The 21,144-nt window shown below is 41.7% G+C and overlaps 2 protein-coding genes across 9 annotated transcripts in view; both read right to left on the bottom strand.

Annotated features, from left to right (window-relative positions):
* pik3r2 (phosphoinositide-3-kinase, regulatory subunit 2 (beta)) overlaps positions 1–16,564 on the bottom strand; it is a 34,376-nt gene extending 17,812 nt beyond the window's left edge. For 2 of the 3 annotated variants that reach the window (XM_069157026.1, XM_069157028.1), the window contains exons 1-2: positions 16,343–16,564; positions 8,249–9,138 (exon numbers count right to left, since the gene is read on the bottom strand). In XM_069157026.1, coding sequence (XP_069013127.1) covers positions 8,249–8,567 — 319 coding nt within the window. In that variant the 5' untranslated portion in view covers positions 8,568–9,138; positions 16,343–16,564. Of the gene's footprint in view, positions 1–8,248; positions 9,139–10,802; positions 10,931–16,342 lie in introns of those variants that run through there. The other variant, XM_069157027.1, reaches the window with a different exon arrangement.
* A 1,274-nt stretch (positions 16,565–17,838) lies between these two features.
* mast3a (microtubule associated serine/threonine kinase 3a) overlaps positions 17,839–21,144 on the bottom strand; it is a 29,961-nt gene continuing 26,655 nt past the window's right edge. For all 6 annotated transcript variants that reach the window (XM_069157015.1, XM_069157018.1, XM_069157012.1 and 3 more), the window contains one exon: positions 17,839–21,071. In XM_069157015.1, coding sequence (XP_069013116.1) covers positions 20,212–21,071 — 860 coding nt within the window. In that variant the 3' untranslated portion in view covers positions 17,839–20,211. The remainder of the gene's footprint in view (positions 21,072–21,144) is intronic.

Here is a 21,144-nt window from a genome sequence, read left to right as displayed (position 1 = left end):
AGAGGGCGGAGGGGGGGGGGGGGGAGGGGGGGGGGTAACACTGGGAGTAGGGAGGGCCTGGCCTGGCCTGGCCAGGGCTTGGCAGTAGGCTCCTGTTCCTGGCACAGCTCGGCTAAACCGCTGCTGATTATTAATTTGGGGAGTTCAGACAAGAAACTCAGAGTCAGCACATTCCGTCCCCTCTCTCCCGCTCAGTCTCTCTGGATGTCTCTCAGCCTCGCTCTCTCCCTCTCCTTTGCTCTCTTGCATCCTTGCTCTCAGTGGACTTTCTCTCTTATTCCTCCTCTTTTCTTGAACCCCCCTTCAGGCCTCTTTTATTTAAGTTTTTATTTGATTTCTTTTTCCCTTCTTTGTGCCCTTCTCTCTCTCTCTCTCTCTCTCTCTCTCTCTCTCTCTCTGTCTCTCTCTCTGTCTCTCTCCATGTGTCTCTCTGTCTCTCTCTCTCTCTCTCTCTCTCTCTCTCTCTCTCTCGATCTCCATGTTTGCAAATTAAATGTGGAAGGTTTGCCTGGAAGTGTGTCCAGCTTTCTGGCAGGCACACAGAAGGACCTCTGCCTCTCTTTGTACATGTTGGCCATTTTGGCCTGCAGGCCCGTCCCTCTCCTCCTCACAGTATCTGTTTCTTCAGGTGTGGGAAGCAGGTTTTACATACATGTTAAACCCAAATTAAAAGACCATTAAAACACAAATCACGACAGCGTTTTCTGATCTGGCTGTCCAGGATTTGTGTTGTTGTTTTCCGATCTGACACCATTACATTTTCTAAGGAACAGATTGTGCTCGTGATTAAATGAAACAAGTTTTGGTATTGACTGTTGGCAAGAAATAGGATGCAAACAGCGGTCTCTTGTGTTTTCTCCCTGACCTCCTGTTAAGACCATGAACAGCTCATGCAGGAGGCTGCAATGGTGAGAGCATGAGGACATAAAACATAATCCAGAAAGACCCGTTTGAGTAATGGGTCCATTTTTAATACTAAAAAGTGATAATGACCCTTTCAATTTACAGAGATATCCATGAAAGTGAGCTCAACTCTCACTTGACTTATGAATACCACTTTTGCACTGTTCCCAATTGCGTACTGACACTCACTATTTTCACACGGTCGAGTACAGAGACATGCAGTCCACTACAAGTACACCGGATGATGCACACAAAATGGTCCAAAAGAGAAGTGTGAAATGCTCGAAACGATTGCCATCCTGGCTCAGAGGAAGGGGCGGAACCACCCACGTTAAAGCATTTGAGGAAGCTGTACCCGTTTCTGAATATTGCACAAAAGTGTTTACCAACATACTGTTGCTGGATTGAAGAACTAAGGCCACGAAAATACGTTAATATCTGGTTTAAAATAATTAAAGCTGCAGATACGTTGGCGGGTAATGTGTTCACATGCTGACGTTATTTCCGGTCAGTGCAAAACGGCAGTGTGCAGTTTGAGATAACACTACCCTGTCAAAATTCCAGTACTACACGGGTAAGAGTCCTAACATGTATAAGCACTATTTAGTTAGTGTACTATGGGAAGTACACCATTTGAAACGCAGCAATTGTGATGTAGAATTCGAGCTAGACTCAAAAAGTATTTTGCTGCAGCACCTCTGATCCACATGTTGCCATGATGTCTAATTGAAACAAATGTGGGTTTGTGGCAGCGTAAGAAGTGTTTGCCGTTGCTCCCGACAGACTAGAGTTATAACTCACAATTCCACTGGAGGTCTGAGTCTGGTAAATTCAGATACAGATTAGTTTTTTGTTGTTGTTTGTAATTGACTCTTCATGCATCATAAAATGCCTTTAGGTAAGCCTGTGAAAAATTGCATAAACTTTACCAATTGAATTTGTATATTCTGCCATTTCCATACCCGAGCTGAGGTGACCGCAAGGCAATAAAACAGGGAAATAAATTAAAATACAGGCTATAAAATCACAAATGAATGTATTCCAAATGATTGGGAGGGGAGAGGAAAGAACTGAAACTTGACTTTTATGTGAAGGAGTCTATTTATTTTTTTTTTTCTTTCCTGCAAAGGCAGCTGCAGCCCTGAAGTCTTCTCCAGGTTTTGAAAAAGTACGGGGAAAAAAATACATAAACAGAGATATAAACAAAAGACATAAACAACATAACAGCAACTCGTTAGTCTATTAGAGTCACTGGTGACAGAACAGTGCATTCTGGGAGAAAGACATCTGACTTGACACAAGACTAGTTAATGAGTGGATTGTTTTTACAGAAAAACTATTATGAAGCTCTGAATGTGTATAGATTGCACAGGATGTATGTGAAGGTCAGATGAATGTTGAAAATCCTTTATGTGTAGATGTGCACTGACGCTCTCGCTCAGTCCAATGCAAGCAGCAGACAAGCAAAAGTAGACTGAATGAAGCAGAGCTATGCGAGCAAAAATATTTGCTCTGTATCTTCTCCATCAATGTGCTTATGTAACATGTAGCTGGCTCTGCTGCATTCTCCCTCTCATTGGCCTGTGTCGGAGACTGAATCTTCTCCAAGTGCAGAGATACAGCACGAATTCATAAACAGGATTTCACTGGCCAAATTAAACCTCTGGAATTTCCTCACTTCACCTCCAACACTCGAAGCCTTTGTGCTGATTTCATGTGAACGTCTCATTGAACGGCACTCGAATGCAGGGCGTGGCGTTCAAGTACCACTACAACAAATTATAATCTACAAATGTAAGAGGTCATCCTTTTTTGACTAAACATTAAAAAATATTCTACTGTAACCAACGTGATCATGATCAAGTGTGCTTCTGAAAATATGAATAAAATACAGATATAAAATATTAGGTTCAACATTAAGTTTGACTTTTCACAGGCCTCAGACAAACTAATTTAATGGTTTTCATGTTTTTATTCATGTTTTACAATAGTAAAAAAAAGTTTGATTAAGTGCTTTCAACTCCCTCTCATGGTCTTTGATGGAGTAAATGAATCGTGAGATACAATTACAATGCCAAACTGCTATTTCCAAAGTCAAAAATAAACTTTCACAATAACAAGTAGAAGAAAAATGAATTTTGACAGCAGCTTTTCTGCTTTAGTGTAATTTATCATCCCACAGCAGTGTAGAATTATTGGTTTATCATCTGTACAAACACAAACTCTAAACCCGAGTGTGCCAACGTCAGTAAAGGCCCGACTCCCAAATAAACACTCCCCTTTGTGTATTTAAGTTCAACTTAAATATTTCCATTTCCACTAAAATGTTCTTCCATTCTTCTTCAATATTTCACCAGATGTAACTCAAGATGTTCTCTAGGTCCTTCAGATGCACTTAAATATTTACGGCTAACTAGAAAATTAATTTTATCGATCAACAAATGAGGCCGAGTTCTGCCAAACATTTCAAAGCATGCCAATGACTCCGTGGTGACAAGGCCAGTTGGTGTCGGGCTCACGGCTGGTGTGTAACACTGTGTATGTTGCTGGTCAGGTTTCACTGCTACATGTCTTCGCTGCATCCCAGCTATGTAGACAGGCAATGCATCATGACCGAGCACACCGTCCATTCCTCTGTCACAACACACTTCAAAGCTACATGTGTGCGAGCGAGACCCTGCAACTGTGTCAAACTACGGTGAACTCCGCACAGCGCTCGATCTGGTTTTACAGTCCTGCGGGCACCGCTGAGAAGAAACATAATGAGACATGTTTCAGGCAACTGACTAGAGATATTAAACGTGGTCACATGAGCAATGTCAACAGTAAGAAATTATAATTACAAGTTCTAATGTCAATAGAAGCACAAACCAAAGTTTGGTTGCTTGCAGGTAGCTGAACAGAAAATGGTCACATTCATGTTTTGATGGTTTTTTTTTTCAGTGGGCTGTCATCTATAACTTTTTGCATAGCAGCAAAACATTGCGTGTATGGGATCAAATTAGGGTCATAAAGATATCGGCCTTCCACACCTTTCCGATGTCAGAGGGGAACAATTTCTTCTGTAACTTTCCAAACATTTATACCCACTTTGTGCAACGACAGGCCTGTTGAGCAGAAGAAGAGTATGTAGGGTAGCAGAAACATGACTGCACCACAGGCATGTCAATCAAACAGACACACCCCCAAAAACATGTATATTTGAGTCGTATTTTCTTCTTAAAGATGGGATTATTTTTCAAAAATATGTAATATTGTAATAAACAAAAATGTAACATTAACGAGCGACTTTAGCCGGCAACGTCGAAATAACTTGTGGAAAGATAGATTGACTTTGTATTTTATGAGAGAAGCTGAATATTATGGAGCCGGAGGCGTTTTGGAGCCAACCTCTTGCGGCCTTTGTTCGTATTGCAGTTTAAGGCACTTCTGCATTGGCCTCATTTGTCAGACCCGGAAGCTACGTCCATATATACAGTCTATTATATACAGTCTATGGCCCTGCCCTAGTCTTAAATACATGAATCAACATTTGATTCCATTTTCATTTCTATTAATATCAATATTAGCAGTAAAAAACTTCTTATAGTGGATAGTTTTGTGAGATGATTCTGTAAAGCAGGGACAAGCAGGGATGGATGAAGATATTATTTCACTCCTGCTATAGTTAGCAACTTTCTGGTTTGCTAAAGCCATCAATCTTTCAGGAACACAATTTCATACCTAAATGAGTTCCCATTTACTGCTCTGGCACCAAAGAAATTCTCCGGAAAATACAATTGTCTATAGCTCTGCAAACTGTAACATACTAAATTTACTAAACACCAGGAGACTACTACAAGAGTCAGCAGAGAAAGCAAATACAGCTGGTTCCTATATCTGCAGTTGGATAGGGTGGCCTTGGCTTACACTGTAGCCCTTGTCTCCCTCCCTCTGCAGCCTCTCCATAACTTTCCCATTCTCTTTCTCTACTGTCTCAGCCCCCTCCCACCCTTCTCCATGGGTTCTTTGAAAGTGTTTTCCTGGTAAGGCACAGGGAGAGTGAGCGGAGGCCTCTCCTTTCTGAGAACTGGCTTCGCTAACATAGTTTATAGCTGCCCAGAGACAGTATCAGACGTGTATGTGAATCAGGGAGAGAGGCTGCAGAAAGGGAGGGAGAATGGGCGAGAAGGAGGACGAAGGGAGGAGTTTGTAAAAATGCCAAGCCATGGTTCACTTCAGCAGGCAGTTAAAGTGAGGCCGGGGAGAGGAGAGAGAGAAAGGAGGGAAAGAGGGGGGAAAAAAAACAACAACTCTCTTTGGGTTTCCAGCCTTAATTCTGCTGCAACTTGAGAAAATGTTTTGCATTCATATCTGCAGACTCAAACAGATTTTTAGCAAAAACTTTTCTCGAAAAGTGTACTTAAATCTATTACTCCAAGTTGTACTGACGTTACATGCACCACGTACCAGAGAGCCAAGTGGAAAATATCATTCTGAATTACTTTGATGCAGAATCTCTTTTTCCATTTCATTTCTATAAACACAACAATTAAATAGACTAAACATTTGTAGGCACATATCAGTAGAACAGCTCTATTGCAGTCCTTATTCTTTCTTAAATGCAAACGAGAAACCTGGTTTCAGAAAAACTTCTAATAAAAGAAACGTGATTTTTATGAAAAATGTTACACTTGGTTTTAACGAGTTTTACAAGCATTTGCATGAGAAAGATTAAATATTAATTGTAGCCCTATTTAAAAAAAAATATATATATACACAAAACAACAAACACACAAAAAAATAAATAGATATACACAAAAGATATTTCAGATTTTAAAGGCTGAAATTATTTTTCAAGTATGACTGATTGATTGATTGTCCTGGAAGAACATTTAATAACTGGCCAGCTGCATGTAAAGGTGGGTCAGATTAGGGCAATTTTCACTTGCACCAGCTTTCCTATGAAAGTAAATAAACAGCTGAGAAAGTCATGTTTTAATAAATTCGTTTAAATGAATTCAAGCTAAACTGCCGTCAGTTTTCTTAAACGTCTAGCAACATGTTTTAAAGATGCATGCTGGGATTAAACCTGTAACCTGGTGAACCGTCCTATCCACCAGGCCCTTGATGCCAAATGTTACAATCTCTGCAAACAGTAAAACAGGCCACAGCAACAACGGCTCTACTCACACAACCACCAGGGCCCTCGTTCCTGCCGGGATATGAAGATGATATTAGTTTGGACAAGACCATTTCTAATCCACAATGCACTTTTGGAGCTACGCCAAGATATCGTTCCTTCAGCCACTGCCCTGCCTCCCTCTCACCAGCACCTCCCCTCTCCCTCCTCTCAGGGTTTCTCTCGGCTCTCCTGGCCCTGTCTCTCCACATCACAGACACAAACGCCTGCTGCCCAACTGGTTTGTCTCACTGTCCGTCAAACCACAAGGATACCGTTGTCCTCCTCACCTGCCTCTGCTGGAGAAAGGCCCGTGCTTTTTCACTATACCCACCTCCTTCACACTCAAGTTTTAATTATTTGCATGGGAAAAAAAAAAAAAAAAAAAGATCTGATAAGAATTGTCCAGACAATTGTGCTGCTGCCATGATATTCTCTTTTTTAAGGACTTTTCAGGAGAAAAATTCAGAGAAATCAAGTCCAGCTAATGAATTTGAAAGAGGCCCAGTGTATTTTGTTGGACACAATGAATAGCCAATTGGCTAAAGCAGAGGTAATTCAGAGTTCACAGCCTACGTGCTCAGAGTGGTACTTAGCCCATCTGTCATAAAAAAGCAAAAGGGAATGACAGAGAATAAGGCTTTTTACAGGAGAGGAATGTTTGGTTTTATGTGGAGAGTGATATAAAAACTTTTATTTATCTATTTTGGCTCTATGCACCTTTTTCTCTGGCATCCCATGCAAGGAAGCAATAAATTAACCAGCTCAAGCCAAAAGCAAGGGAGTGCAAATGAGGAGAAAATGATGGAAATCTTGTGAGTGTGGAGGAACTTTTGAAACAAATCAAAGTCTTACTTGAAGCTGCGCTTGCGAAGGTGGACCAGTCCATGCCAAGTGTAAGTTTGAGTTGGACGCTGTTACAGCTGAAAGCAGATTCTTACCATTATGAATAAATATCAGTATTTTAATGAAAGTCATGGGAGTGAAGAGGAGTTTGACAGAACAGAGCAGTAACCTCAGATCCCAAAAATGACATTAAACCGTTTAATAACTTTTAATTTGCACAAAATACGAACAACCACTTAAAAAGATCAGTCCTTCTCAAAATGCCAGGGAACAAATTTTTGTTTCGAGCGTCATGAACGCTCCCGATATCTCGAACCCCCACAGCATTGCCAGTTGAAAGCAGCACTCCAGCCGGTGCGATCCTTCAGCCATGCCCGACTAGGGCTCCACGGCACGTCACAGCAAAAGGAGGCATTTTTGCGCAGATAAGGCTAGATGTACGCCAAAGACATGTTCATGTTGAACGTGAAGGGGCCACACTGACAGACAGAATCAGTGCCAGACCTGTAGAGTCTGGGAGAGTCCGTCAAGAAGATGGATTAGCCCTTTATTATTCGGCACAGTTTGGTTGGCCGTGCTTCCAAACAGGTGAGGCTTATGATCTGTTTTAAGTAAAGATTAAAGGGTCAACTCAAGGTCACTGCAAAAACTGAGAGCCTTAGCAAAACTAACTCCCAACGTGGTTGACGGCAAAACAACAACCACATCGACTAACCACAGATAACACCGGGCCACACAGAAATTTGTGTTTTTGCACTAGTCTGTGGTCGGGTCATGTACATAAAACTGGACGAGAAAATAAAAAGAAATTAAAAAAAAGAAATGCATTTTGATTGGAAAAAAAATAAAATAAATTCATAAATATTCAATCAAGGTTCAATCATCTCACTACTTTGTGAATAGATATTTTCTGCACAACTCGGGCTTACTAACAAAATAAAATTGAATGTCAGTATGTACAAATCTTAATCATAATGAAAAATAAAAAAGATGTGTAGATCTTATGAAAAGTGTCAGCCACAATAACATTTACAGACACAATGATGATTCACAATGTAAAAACAAAATTGACCATTATAAATAAACTGTTGCGCTCTCATCAGTCAAATTTAAGTCAAACCTTATTTATATGATATTGTGAAAACTAATATTGCAACTTAAAAAGGTATAAAGTGCAAGAACACCTTTAAATTTGCAACAGTGATGTGCTACGTGCAAATCATTAACCTCTACAACACTTTACAAATATGATGGCGCTACCGTACTAATGCACTGCTAAAAAAAAAAACTAAAAAAAAAACATGTTAAAGAAAGATATGTGAATGAAGTGGACCCTACCTTGAGATGACTCCAGTCTGGGAGCAGCAGGGAGGGGGCGCTGGGACCTCGGATGACTCGACGGGAGCGACATCTTGACGCAGCCCACATACTCTACATACGTCCCTGGGAAGTCGCCTCTCTGCTTGGTGCGTTCGTTGTAACCGAGGAGCCAGCCCAGCCGCTCGGGCCGCTCCACACAGCCCTCCTGGTAGTTCTCCATGGACACCAGAGAGGCCTTGCTGACCGTCAGGAGGTCTCCGGGCTGCAGATCCAAGTCCTCTTCCTGGTCCTTGGTAAATGTGTAGAGAGCACGGTACTGGAAACCTTCCGTCGCCATTTTGTTACAGAGGCAGAAATTAAAATGGCCACTGAATAGAGAATGAGCTGTTGCAGCCCCGCTGTAACAACAGGGTTCGGGTATACAGAAATCCTTCTCAGAAACCAAAACGGTTGTTGAGTCACTGAAGTCTGGTGTTGGTACAGTGGCTTTAGAGGGTCGGGGGGATGAGGGGAGGAGGGGAAGTCACCCGAAGCTTAGAAGCATTTTTAAAAGTTGATAAGGTCACGTTTTGCCGCTGTTGTGACTGCGTCGGCAGCAGCGGTTTCAGACCTGACCGGTGTTGGTGGACTGGTGCACTTTCCTCAGCTTGATACCCCGGTTGAGCCAGATGATGGAGCAGAGGGAGAGCGTTGGCAACATGCTCTTTCAAGCAGCAAAAACCTGCTGGCTGGGTGCTACTGGAGCCGTCTGGTAAAAGATTTGGCCAGTCGAGGGCCCGGCGTCGTCCGCTAGCCACGATCAAATCAAGTGGTCTGATTGGAGGGCGAGTGGCAAAGTGAGCAGGTCTATAATCCTCTCCGGCTCTCTCACGTCTCCCACATGTTCCGGGCAGGAATTATTGACCAACCTGCACGACATAAAACCCACAAAAAACAAGAAATTATAATGTAATAATAATAAAAAAAATAAAAAATAAAACTGTTGGAAAGAAAACAAGAATTACTCGTCAGTAAAAGTCCATTATTTTCGATAAATAGACGCAAGTAAAGCGGCACAGATCTATGTGAAACGAAGCTTAAAGCGGTGCATGAAAATGGCGAACTGCGACAGCTCCATGTATTTGTGCAGTCTTTGGTTAAGACAGAGAGATCGGATGATGCTGCTGCGTCATAACCAACAGCAGACTGGGTCCCTGGACAGGAGCCTCCATTCCCTCCACTCCACATTCACACACTCACAGCCTGAACTGACGCATCACAGTTTCCACAGGAACGAGAAGTTTCACTGTCAAAAAAAAAACAAACAAAAAAAACATCCCTTCAACTCGCACAACAGCATGTGCGATTAAACAGCATGCGAAGAAAGGGTTTCTGCAGGGAGAGCTGCACCTCGGCTGTAGGGCAACCCGAATTTTCGGGAAACATGCAGGACCCTTTGCAACAGTTCCCTTTGCCGTAGGAGGAAAAAAGAGGCTGTGTTGCCTCAGAAATATTTCTGACTTCACTCTGTCAAAATAGCTAAATCACACAGTTCCAGATGACAATACAGAGTGGAGAGTCAACTGAGCAACCAGAGACGGGCACAATATCATAAACCACCATTTAGAAACAAATAAAGACCATAATCCTTCCAGTCACACATATCATAGCATCTATATACAGCAAAAAGGTCAAACCATGGACATGGAACGAATATTTTCTGATAAAGATAATTGCAGGGCCTGATAAAATGCCGAACACAACTGCACAATTTGCACCGTATAACATCGACTAAACAGTTTCAAAAGGCTACATTTCATCAGGCTGGTAGGTTTTATTAAATACAATTAATTAAATGCATCATTTACGTAATTTAAAATAATCCAGATTTGTGGGGTTGAAAAACGCTAGGTTGTAATATCTGCAGAAAAATACAAAATCATGCATCTTTTGGGCCTTCTCAAAGTGAAACGGGGCAAAAAAATTCAAAATGCTGCTAAATTGGAATTTAAAATGGCAACTATGCTGAGAGATGAGAACGAGGAAGAGGGAGATTATGTTTTCCAGATTAAGTACGACATCTGTGGTCTGTGGACCAACCAAGGACAACGGTCCTCCTAACCTCTCTGGACAGGATGTCAGTGAAGAAAAGAAGAAGGTAGAGAGGGAAGGTGAAAGAGGCAGAGAGGTGGATGGAAGTTTTATTCTGGTATGTCAGTAGGAAGATATTTGGAGCAATTTCCCAAAACGTGCAAATCCAAATAACCATAGGCCTGGTTTTGCGAGGCCCGATGTTGTGCCATCATTTAAAGGTTCATAAATGGACAATGTTTTAAGCGATGCATTGCAGACGCTTGAATATATTTAGGTGAAAGCATAAAATATAAATGTAAACCTCCAATTAGCATCTTTGAATACCAAAGTAGCATGCTTTTGAACCTTAGTCTAGATTACCCCCCCCCCCCGACAAGCCGAAAACGAACGCACATTCACTGCAAACCTTCGTAAATAAGAATGTAATCTCTCTCTTTTTTTTTTTTAAACGGTTTAAGAGTTACTGTGATAACGGGATGCTGCAGAGTGCAAAACTCACCCCACTTTTGGTTCAGAGAGAAGCCGGACAGGCTCAGCCAGACTCTCCGTCCAACATCCTTCGAGTGGAGAAGCAAGAGGTGCCAGGCTAGACACGTGGCACTGGCATACCCAACCACAGCCTGCAATCCTCACACCACCATTACCACCCACCCCCCACCACCCCCCCATTCCCCAACCCGAAACTCCCCTCCCTCCTCTCTCCACCTGCTCTCCACCCCCCCAAACACATACAGAGTCCTGCCTCCAACTGACCCCCTCCTCCCTCCTCCCTCCATCCCTCCCTCCCGCCATCCTCAGCCAGCGAAAAAGTCCAGCGGTATTCCCAGTTGCCGTGTTTTATTTGTTTACAGTCAGAGCGCCGCTGCAGTAAAAAAAAAAAGGCAAAAACAAGATGAAAACGAGGTAAACGCAGCACGCAGAGAGCGCTCTCATTCTGTCGTCCTCGTCCACTATTTAGTTCCAGAGTAGAAAAAAGTCGTACGAGGTGATAAAGGAGTCTTCTCCGTTACAGTCCTGGTCTGACAGTGTTGTAGTAGCTCACAGTTCAGCACAGCAGCAGCAGCAGCAGCTGGCAAACTCAGCATCAGAAGATCCATTCCTCTTTTAAGACTTTGTATTCAGTCTGCGCAGAGAGCGACAGAAAGCCGTGAAAAAAACACACAGAGTGAGACTGAGAGACGGAGCACTTTGCTATCAGCAGAGTCCAAACGGCTGAGGGAGACCACAGGAAAATAATTAATGAATAGGCAGCAAGTAACTCACTGTTGCTAGAGAGAGGGAAAGATAATCCCGCGCTCTGATTGGCTGCCGCTTTGGCCATGTGCTCCCCAGTCACCAGAGAAGCCGGGCAAATCAAGGAAATGTTCTAATATTAGAAAATGTATCTAGGCAGTGATCAAACATCTGACCCAAACAACTCCACCTTTCCCAGCATACTTCACTTTTCTCATGCGTGCAGCCTTGACGATTGCTGCTCATATTTGATCAAATGATGATTCAAATTAAATGAAACTACCCCAGGGTAAAGATGTAAAACATAACATGGAAAAACTGAAAGTCAGCGTGTGATTGGAGAGAACTCCATGAGTCATGTTGATGTCGTGCAATGGGACGAAAGCAGCTGATGTTTGTTTTTTTTCCGAGTTGATAGGGCGAAAAACGCAGCAATCGCATGCAAAAAAGAAGAAAATACGATCAAAATCGTATCAAATAAGAACATTACGACAAACTATGACCTCCTTCACTCGAATATGACGTTACGCCGGTAAAGTAATGCATATATCTGTTCAGTGTGACATAAATTGAAAAACATGTCAAATGCGACTCCACTTCTGACGTCACTATAAACCGTGAGGCTTTCACATTTCTTCTTTCGCAGACGTGGACGTTGTGTCTATTTCATTTGTGGGGGAAAGCAAGTCCTAGACTGAACTCAAAAAGGCATCTAGATTGTACTGTGCTGTCTGCAGACATCAAATGACTGTTGATGTGTTTAGTCAGCCAGTGAAGCTCTGACCTGCTCATGATACACCACAGTGCATAATGTAAAATGCCAAAGAAGCTATTCAGAGCATCACTAACGTACTCAACTGATGCAAGAGCTACTGACAACACTTGAGGATTAAAATAAAAACACACAGGCATCTTTACATTGCTTTTTATGTGTAAATTGAATTTGTGTGACTGACTGTATTTAAAACAGATTTGCGTTGAAGAGCAGGTCTTCTAATGTTTATGTAGAAATGATGGGTGTTTAACAGAAGACAAAGACGGGCACTATGTGAGAGCTGAATCAACTAGTTTAGCAGAAAATGAGGCAACTATTTTTTTTTAAAAATCGATTAATCGTATAAGATGCTTTTGATCAAAAATGCCAAATATTTGATGGTTTTAGTTTCTAAAATGTGACAATATGCTGCATTTCTCTGAATATTGGAAACGATTGGGTATTGCACTATTGTCCAAAAAAAACAACTATTTGAGGATATCACTTGTGCTGGGAATTGTTATGTATGGCAGCCCCTGAGGACAAAGCCTACGGAGCAGAAGAAGCACAAACGTTCAGGGAAATGTGCTCCAAATACTGAAACACATCCAAATGTGTGAAACAGAAAAACTAAAGCAAAGGACATGTCACGCTTCAGGATGCCTGGACGAGCAGCTACATTGCAGATACTTTTGCTCGCTCGGGTCGAGTCGCTCGTTGTTACTCTGTGTAGCTTCTTTTTAGGATTTGGAGCGAGTTTCCCTGAATGTTTGTCTTTCTCTCTCGTTGTCCTTACGGGGACGCTGTAGTTTTGGGGATTTTTCAATACTGTCTGGCATTATAAGCAAAAGAATCAACATAAATAAAATAATCATTCAGTTATTATTAAAAAAAATATATTAGCTAAGTATTTTGATTGCTACATATAGACCAGCGTATTAGGAGCGGGGGATTCACATTATATGTAATTTTATAGACCGACACCAATATGACGATACGTGTTGTTACAGTATATTTACAAGGTGTCTGTAGTAATGACGACGCTCTAAAGGTATATTGACCAACCCTATATGAATCAGGGTTTTCCCGACCATTATAAGGCTTAAGTACAGTACCCAAGCTGCTTTGGGCACCACCTGACCTGAATGAGTACAAAATCACTGTGAATAGTACCAAAACTAACTAAATGACGCAATGTTTATTTTTTTAACTGCTCTGGCTTTTACTCGCTTTTGGGCAATTTTGCAGAGATATGGTAATAATAATAATAATAATAATAATAATAATAATAATAATAATTCTCAGCGGACTCGACCCAGCTGGGTATTGGAAAGAACCCGGCGATGCAATACGCGTCATGATACAAGGGTTACAATTCAATATACTGCAATATATTATGATACTGTAGGTAAGGCTATAAGTTGTAATATCATATAAGGAACACCACCATGTGCATAAAATAGTCATTAAAAAAACCTTGTGAGCGGAACAGTTGGATCGGCATTTGTATTTATTTATTATTATTTATTTTGTGATACTCAAGTATATCAATATTTTCCTGCACACCAACTTGGCAAACGATGATTCTTCAAAAGCTGGCATGTTGACAAGTTTAGGAGCAACAGCCTCAGCTCGTGCATTTTTTTTAATTTTTTTTTATAGAAGACTAACATTGACAAAACGCAACATTACAGATTGTTTTACGTCTTAAAGAGACATGAAAAAAAAAGAGGAAAGGCCGCTGTTTGCTGTTGTCCTTAAGAGACTTTAATTAAGACTCTAGGATTGCGCAAATTTCAGACATTTACGCAGACACGCAGTCATTTCTAAGTTTGTGTGCATGTTGGCGCTCAGCGTACGGCCCTGCTGGAGAAGAACCGACTACAGAGCCACCGTGAATGCAGCCTGGCTTCGGGCCATCTGTCCACATGGATCTGAAAAACCTGCTGCGCCACAGGCAGGGAGGACGGGCCAACAACACCGGAGCCTGAGAGGACTTACTTTTCAGCCTAAAATGGGGGCTTAGCCATTTTATGATTTAAGTTGTGTTCACCTGAATTGTAACTGTCCTTAATGAAGCTGAAAAGCTCCCTTTGCTAAACAGAAACATCTGCTGGATTATTTAGCACTGAGACGGCACTGTTCTGAAAAGTCAACTCAGCCACAAGGCTCCACAGTTAAAGAGCTCTTTCTGTATTTATCAGATGATATAAAACGCCTAGTTCAAAATACGACCTTAAATCCACGTGACTGTGCTGCTGATTTTAAAACATTTTCACTGAAACTGAAGAAAGAAAATCCGTTATATTTAAAATAAAGTCTGAACCGCTTAAAAACACCACAAGCCTTTTTGCAGTTACATGCGCTTAATGGCGCATACTTTTTTTCACTGATTATAGAAGAGAATTCCTATTTACAATAAAATAAATACATAAAACGAACCTAAACATGTTGATATGAAGGCAGCATACAGTTTCCACTACAACACAGCAAAATAAAAATAAAAAATCTAATCAAACACAAATCCCACTGTGACACAGATTAATAGGGAACTGGTTTTACTTGGTTGGTGAGGCAGTAATTCAAATTAAATGGCACCTTCAGCAAAGGAATTTAACTTGTCAGTGAAGGGGGCACTTGCCTGGCTGTCTATCACTTTTAAGTCGGACACTAAGTTTTTTTTAATGATATGCACGTTAGTCCTGGATCGTAGCAAAAAAAAACAGTCAGTAGGTGAGACATGTTACCAACTGGTGAACCAGGACGAGGACTGTGTGTATTTGCAAAAATCGGGTTACAATTCAACATATTGGGGTGTTTTGTTTTGGGTTTTCAGGTATTTAGGTATGAATCACAGCTAAGAGTAAGCAGCATTTGCAGTGGATCATTGGCTAAAACTGTCCCTATAGCTGCTATTTTTTTTTTAATCAAATAACATAATTTCAGCTTGACTTAAGGATGTAAAACCAAACTAACCACAGCTACCCTGCGTCTTGTGTAACTTGAAGTGATCTGACAGTTTCCTTTAGCCGCTCTGAGAAGTGACACTTGGCATTTTGAGAAGCTTCCCTTCTTTTGGGGCGTTCAAACAAAACAAGCGCAGCGAGTCCCTCAGAGCATTTATGAGACATTTCAAACAGGAATGAAGGCTCTACCACAAGTCATGCTTCACACTAATAGAGCAGTATAATGGAGGATTGACATTTGGTTGCATAATGCTGGATTCAGTAATTACAAGCCAGAGAGAGAGTCCCTCCACACAGTTGAGTGGCTTGTCTTATTATGCAAGTGGCACAATTTCTATTAACTCCTTGGTGGATTCCCAAATCCTCAAACCAGGGACACACACACACACACACACACACACACCTTGTCAGGCCTTCAGCTATGTGAGGCCTCCACACTGCATGTCCTCCTATAGTCTGCAGTCAAAGTGAAGGCACTTACAGCGTAACATGAACTAACACAGGGAGTGCACGTATCTTTTTCAGCCTTAATAACGCGTAAAACATTTCACCGTAAGCATTAAGCCAACTAAACAACTCTGAAAATGTTTGACAACCAACTTTACAACTTCACTGGCGAGCTAGTTTAAAAGTCATCTTTACCATGTACTTCGGGCACAACATAAATACACGAAAAAGTTAAAAAAAAAAAAAAAAGTTAAAAAAAAAAAAAAAAAAAAAAAAAAAAAAAAAAAGATAATAATAATAATTTAACTCCGGAAGCAGCTTTAAAAACCACATACATGCGAGTGTCACGGTAAGTTAACGGGCTCGGATACACGTCGACATACGCGAGCACCGAGCAACACGCTGCAATAATAAATAAAAGATTTTTACCGCAATGAGAACTGCACAAAAAAAAAAAAAAAAAAAAAAAATACACTAATATGAAAAGACTCGTGTCTCAACTTTAAAAGTAATGAGATACAAGTAAGCGTGCCCAGAGCACACTTGCAGCGCTTCCACCATTTTCCAGTACAGTGGCTGTCGCCTTGCTGTACTGGAAATGTGCAATAACTTGGGGGGGAAAAAACAAAAAAAACTCACCCGCGGATTATTTCTTGACTCTTCTCACTTCTGGTTCCGCAGCTCTACTAAAAGTAGCAGACAAGGAGTCCGCGTGGCGTCCTCTCCGCGGACGACCGCTCCTCGGTGCGCATTCAACTTCAAGCAAACCTTTGGTGCACTTCTTACTCGTCCGTCTTTCTCTCGCGCTTTCTTTCTTTTCCCGTTCATAACTCCCTGCTCCTCCACACAGCCATTTTCCAGCTCAGCACGGCGCAGGGGAAGGAGAGTGCGTGGGAACTTAATATGAGGAGCGCGGAAAGTGACGAAGCCGAGCGGAAAAGTCCGAACGATTGGTGAGGGGGTCACCGAATGGCCTCGGCCCGTCATGGAAATTTGAACCTGACGATTTTAAACTGTACTGCTGCTTAGTTCTTACTCAGTTCTTCTTGTACTTTAAGCAGTCTTTTATTGTGAAGGATCCTGTTCGTATGAAAAAGGAAAAGTGCTGAATGACATGTTAAATCCGGGTCTGATCCCACATTAAATAGGGATATCTTGAGACATCATTGAGATCCAGTCCTTTTATTGTACAATCCACATCTCACTTCTCTCAAAGCCCCAATTCATTTTAAACTCACTGGCCTCCTTAGACATTTTTTTTCTTTGTGATTATTTAATAATGAATGCTGGCAGTGGTGAAAAGTACATTTACTTAAGTACTGTATGGAGGTACTTGTACTTTACTTGGGTACTTTAATACCTACACCCAAGTACATTTCAGAGACAAATATTGTTCCTTCTACTCCACCACACCTATTTGACAATTTAAGTTCCTTTTTAGATGATTTGACACAAAGGAGGAGTCTGAGTATTTAACAGCTTCACCAAATAAGGATTTTTCCCTCTGAACTTAATGCATGTTTCATGTCAATAAATGTTAAAATAATCCAATATCCAGCCAAAAACTGAAAATTTAGATCTTTCTTCTGCCAGTAATCATCTGACGACCCCTCAAATGTATCTGCTGCCCCTGGATATAAATCTAAAATATGAAGTAGTTCAAACTAGCTCCACCTGCAGCAGCTACAACAATAACATGCTGCTTACCACACTGATGCTTCTGTATTTTTAATCCAATGACATCCCATATAATAATAAATAATTTCGAGGGAACAAACCAGTATTTTCTCTCTAATATTTTAACTACATTTTGCTGCGAATACATTAAGCAGGATTTTTCATGCAGAACTTTTACTTGTCATGGAGTATTATTACATCGCTGTATTTCTACATTTACTTAAGTAAAGGGTCTGAATAGCTCTTCCACCACTGTTTATTAATGTACTTTGGGCAAAGTACATCTAATATGCATCATGTCATGTGTATTATTACTGCACGAAGTACTAATTATTGTCATGCTGACACGTGGTGATCAATGTACAGTGTCATACAGCTACACCCAAGAAACAATATAACAGTTCATGGTACCGCAAACTTGCAAATACTGTTGAATGAATAGACGAGAAACATTTTGTAGTCCTGGACTTTCCAGTCCTCTGCAACTCATTTATTTCAAGCACTGTTAAGACAAGAGGAAAACAGACAAAGTCACACCAGTCTGCACCAAATACCCACTTACACTGGGACTTACACAAAGGCCAGTTGGTAATTTGGGGACGAGAAGTCGATTAAATTCAATACACAAACACGCATATGGAAAATATGGAGGATGGCAGATGTGAGTTCCTCATGATGATTCATTAGAGGTGAGATGACAAACAGCCTGACCGCTGCTGAAATCTCCACAAAATAAACTCCTGATTTTAAAAAGTGTGGATTGTAAAGTCAAGAGATGATGCTTTTGTGGGGGCTGTCAAATAAAAAGATTAAATCCAATGAACATATCAGAATGTATATTGCATCAGAAATGTGATAAATTCCTCCCCTACACTTTTTCTCCCCAAATTACAGTGAAAAATGGTAAAACTTTTAATTTCTTATACAAGGTTCACTGTGCGCTTAACTTCCATTATACATCCCATATTCAATTCTCCCTTAATGCTGCAAAACAGAAATTGTGAGCCTTCATGAATATAAAGGTGACGACAGGACAAATTCTTCTTCTCTGTGTAACCATTTAATCTGAAATAAGACGGGAAGCATTTTAAATTGCTAATCTGAAACCGTTCCTGATTGAAAACATTTTTTTTTTTTAAAAAGCTTAAAAATATGAACAAAAATACATGTAACAGAATACATAAGTGAAAAACAAACCCCATTTGTTAATATCTCATCACCAAACTCATTTTAAAGCTTAATTCAATGATCCAAACTCAAGAATTCTAGGTATATCCGATAAGATCAATAACTTCCAACATCTTCTCGTGTAATAAAACTGCAGAGGAAATATAATGCTCTGATGTGAAATCCTTTGAAGTTGATTGCAACTGGGGATTAAAACCGTGCCACTGAAGTGACATTTCATCTGAGTCCATCTAACCTCACAAGGTCACTTTCAAAAAACACCACTGACAGCTGTTATAAGGTCCACCATTGTTTATACAATATACGTCAACAGCATAGGTTATTAGTACTGCAACAAGACTGTTTCCATATCAAAATATACAAAAGGAGACCACCTTTTACTCGTTTCCTTCATCCGCTCAGGGTTTTGTGTTGAATTCTACCACTACCTGTCATTCTTTTTTTCTTTTTTTTTTTTTTAATCATAATAATTTAACATGACACGCACGCACTCGCATATTTGCACTAAAATGTAAACATTCATTCATGTTACACATGGAAAAAAAAGAAACACCCAAGTGAGCCAGGCTTGTTTGTTGCATCCACTGTACAAGTTTTCAATCCCACAGACATAGAGATCATCCTGAAATATAAATGTACTCGAACTGTTACACGGCTACGACGACTTGTGCAAACACCTCAGCTAGACTATGTGTGCGAGGAGCTGGACGGAGGCTTGATTCAACAAGAGGACAGACACGACAGCCTGGTTTCAGAAAGGTAATCACGAAGCTTCTATCTACACACCTGCGTGTTGAGATCAGGTTATTAAAAAGACTGCTAGAGGAGTGTCAGCACTGACAGACGGCGAGTGGCGGCAGAGCCCATGCATACGTGAAGCTTCTTATGTACAACTACAGTACCTCTTTTTGAAATGGGTCCTATGGCTAAACTATGCTTTGGCACCACAGCCGGGCTTCCAAGTGTTGTGATGTTGATGTTTTTAAGAGCTTTATACACACACCCTGTATTTAGCAGCATTGAGTCACAATCTGGATTTCTTCGGAGAGGCAGCAGAGTTTGCTTCAAAGACTCAATCTGAACACGACGACACCCAGTTACACACCTACACACGCACTCACGCACACTCCGCGGTATAAAAAAAAAAAAGAAACATGTTACGATAACGCTTCCTCTCCTTTTCAGCACCGACTATAAGACCACACTGACAAAGTGTTGCCTGGCTTTTCTCTTGTGCAATTCCTGAACTAAGAACAGCTGAAGCATCCAAGGCATTTTCAGCAACCAAGAAAACAAGATGAGCATAAAAAGTCATAAATAAGTTTCTTCATTTAAAACAAAAAAAATATTTACAAAATACATCAGTTACAGGTGCCACAGTGATTCGAGAACCCAAGAGAGAAAACAAGCAACTTGGAAGTAAACATAGTTTGGCAGTCAATATTCTGTTAACAGTGTTGCAGGATGCACGTGTTACTGAGGAACATTGCTTTTACTTTGTTCTTCTGCCTTCAAGCAGATGGTTGGGATGATTTGGGACTTGGTCACAGTTTTCTGGACACATGCAAGGCCTTCATATGCAAGTACAGTAGCAGGTCATCGGCTTCACTTTGTTGACCTTTTGTCCCTGGCAAACAGAAAGACTAAAACCCTTCTTTGTCTTTTGACTTGGATTTCTGCTGCGTGGCATCCTGCGATCCTCTTCCTCCGAGCTTCACACTGGATTCTGATTGGGACGAGTTGAGCCAGGACGCCTTGAACGCCTTTGGCTGCGTGACGGGAAACGAGGAACTCAGTGTCGCCTCCCTCTCCTCCAAGTCGTCGAAGCTCACCTCCTGCACGGCCTCCTGTTTCTTGAAGGAGTCCCTGCGCTCTGACAGAGCCAGCTTCCTCATCACCACCACCTCTTTTGAATGGTGGTTGCCGCCGCGGTGTTGCGGGGAGGCGGTCGAGCGGTGCAGATCGCCGCCGGCTGCGTCGTGGTGGCCTCTCTGCCCTCCGATGTACAGCCCCTGGCGACCGTGCTCGCCGACACAGACGAACCCGGTGGCGGTGTCCCCGTCCATGTCCTCCAGCCCCTCCCCCTCGGACAGAGGCACCTCCATGGTGTGGCGGCGGGTGCTGTAAGCCTTCCTATCTCCGTGGTAACCCCCCGTTGTCTTGTCTCCTGTCAGCTTCTCCGCTGACTGAACTCTCTTGAGCAGCGGTGAGCGGGGCGGTTCTGCGCTGCGGGGACGCACAGAATGACGGGAAATCGTTGGAGGAGACAACGTCTTGCCGTGGAAACCCTGCAGGGACTTGGGGTGATTGGAGAGGCAGGATGGAGAGCACTGAGGAGAGAGAGGCTGAGGTGGTGGGATACAGGCCAGAGGCGAAGGGGGGATACTGCTGGTGGACTTGCAGCGACCAGCTTTCGTGTAGCGACCCAAGACGTGAAGGGAACTGGGACGAGCCTGTGGTACAGGAGAGTTCGGGGAGCTGGAGCACGGTGAGGAACTTGAGTCTATAAAGAGGGAAAATAAGATAAAAACACTGCAGATTTAAAAGAAAAGGACAACCGCAGCTCAACAAACCCT

Source organism: Embiotoca jacksoni, unplaced genomic scaffold (genome assembly GCF_022577435.1).
Source record: "Embiotoca jacksoni isolate LCO1_2020_lvr unplaced genomic scaffold, fEmbJac1.0.p SCAF_22, whole genome shotgun sequence".
Lineage (NCBI taxonomy): Eukaryota > Metazoa > Chordata > Actinopteri > Embiotocidae > Embiotoca > Embiotoca jacksoni.
This window is presented reverse-complemented; position numbering and strand designations above follow the sequence as displayed.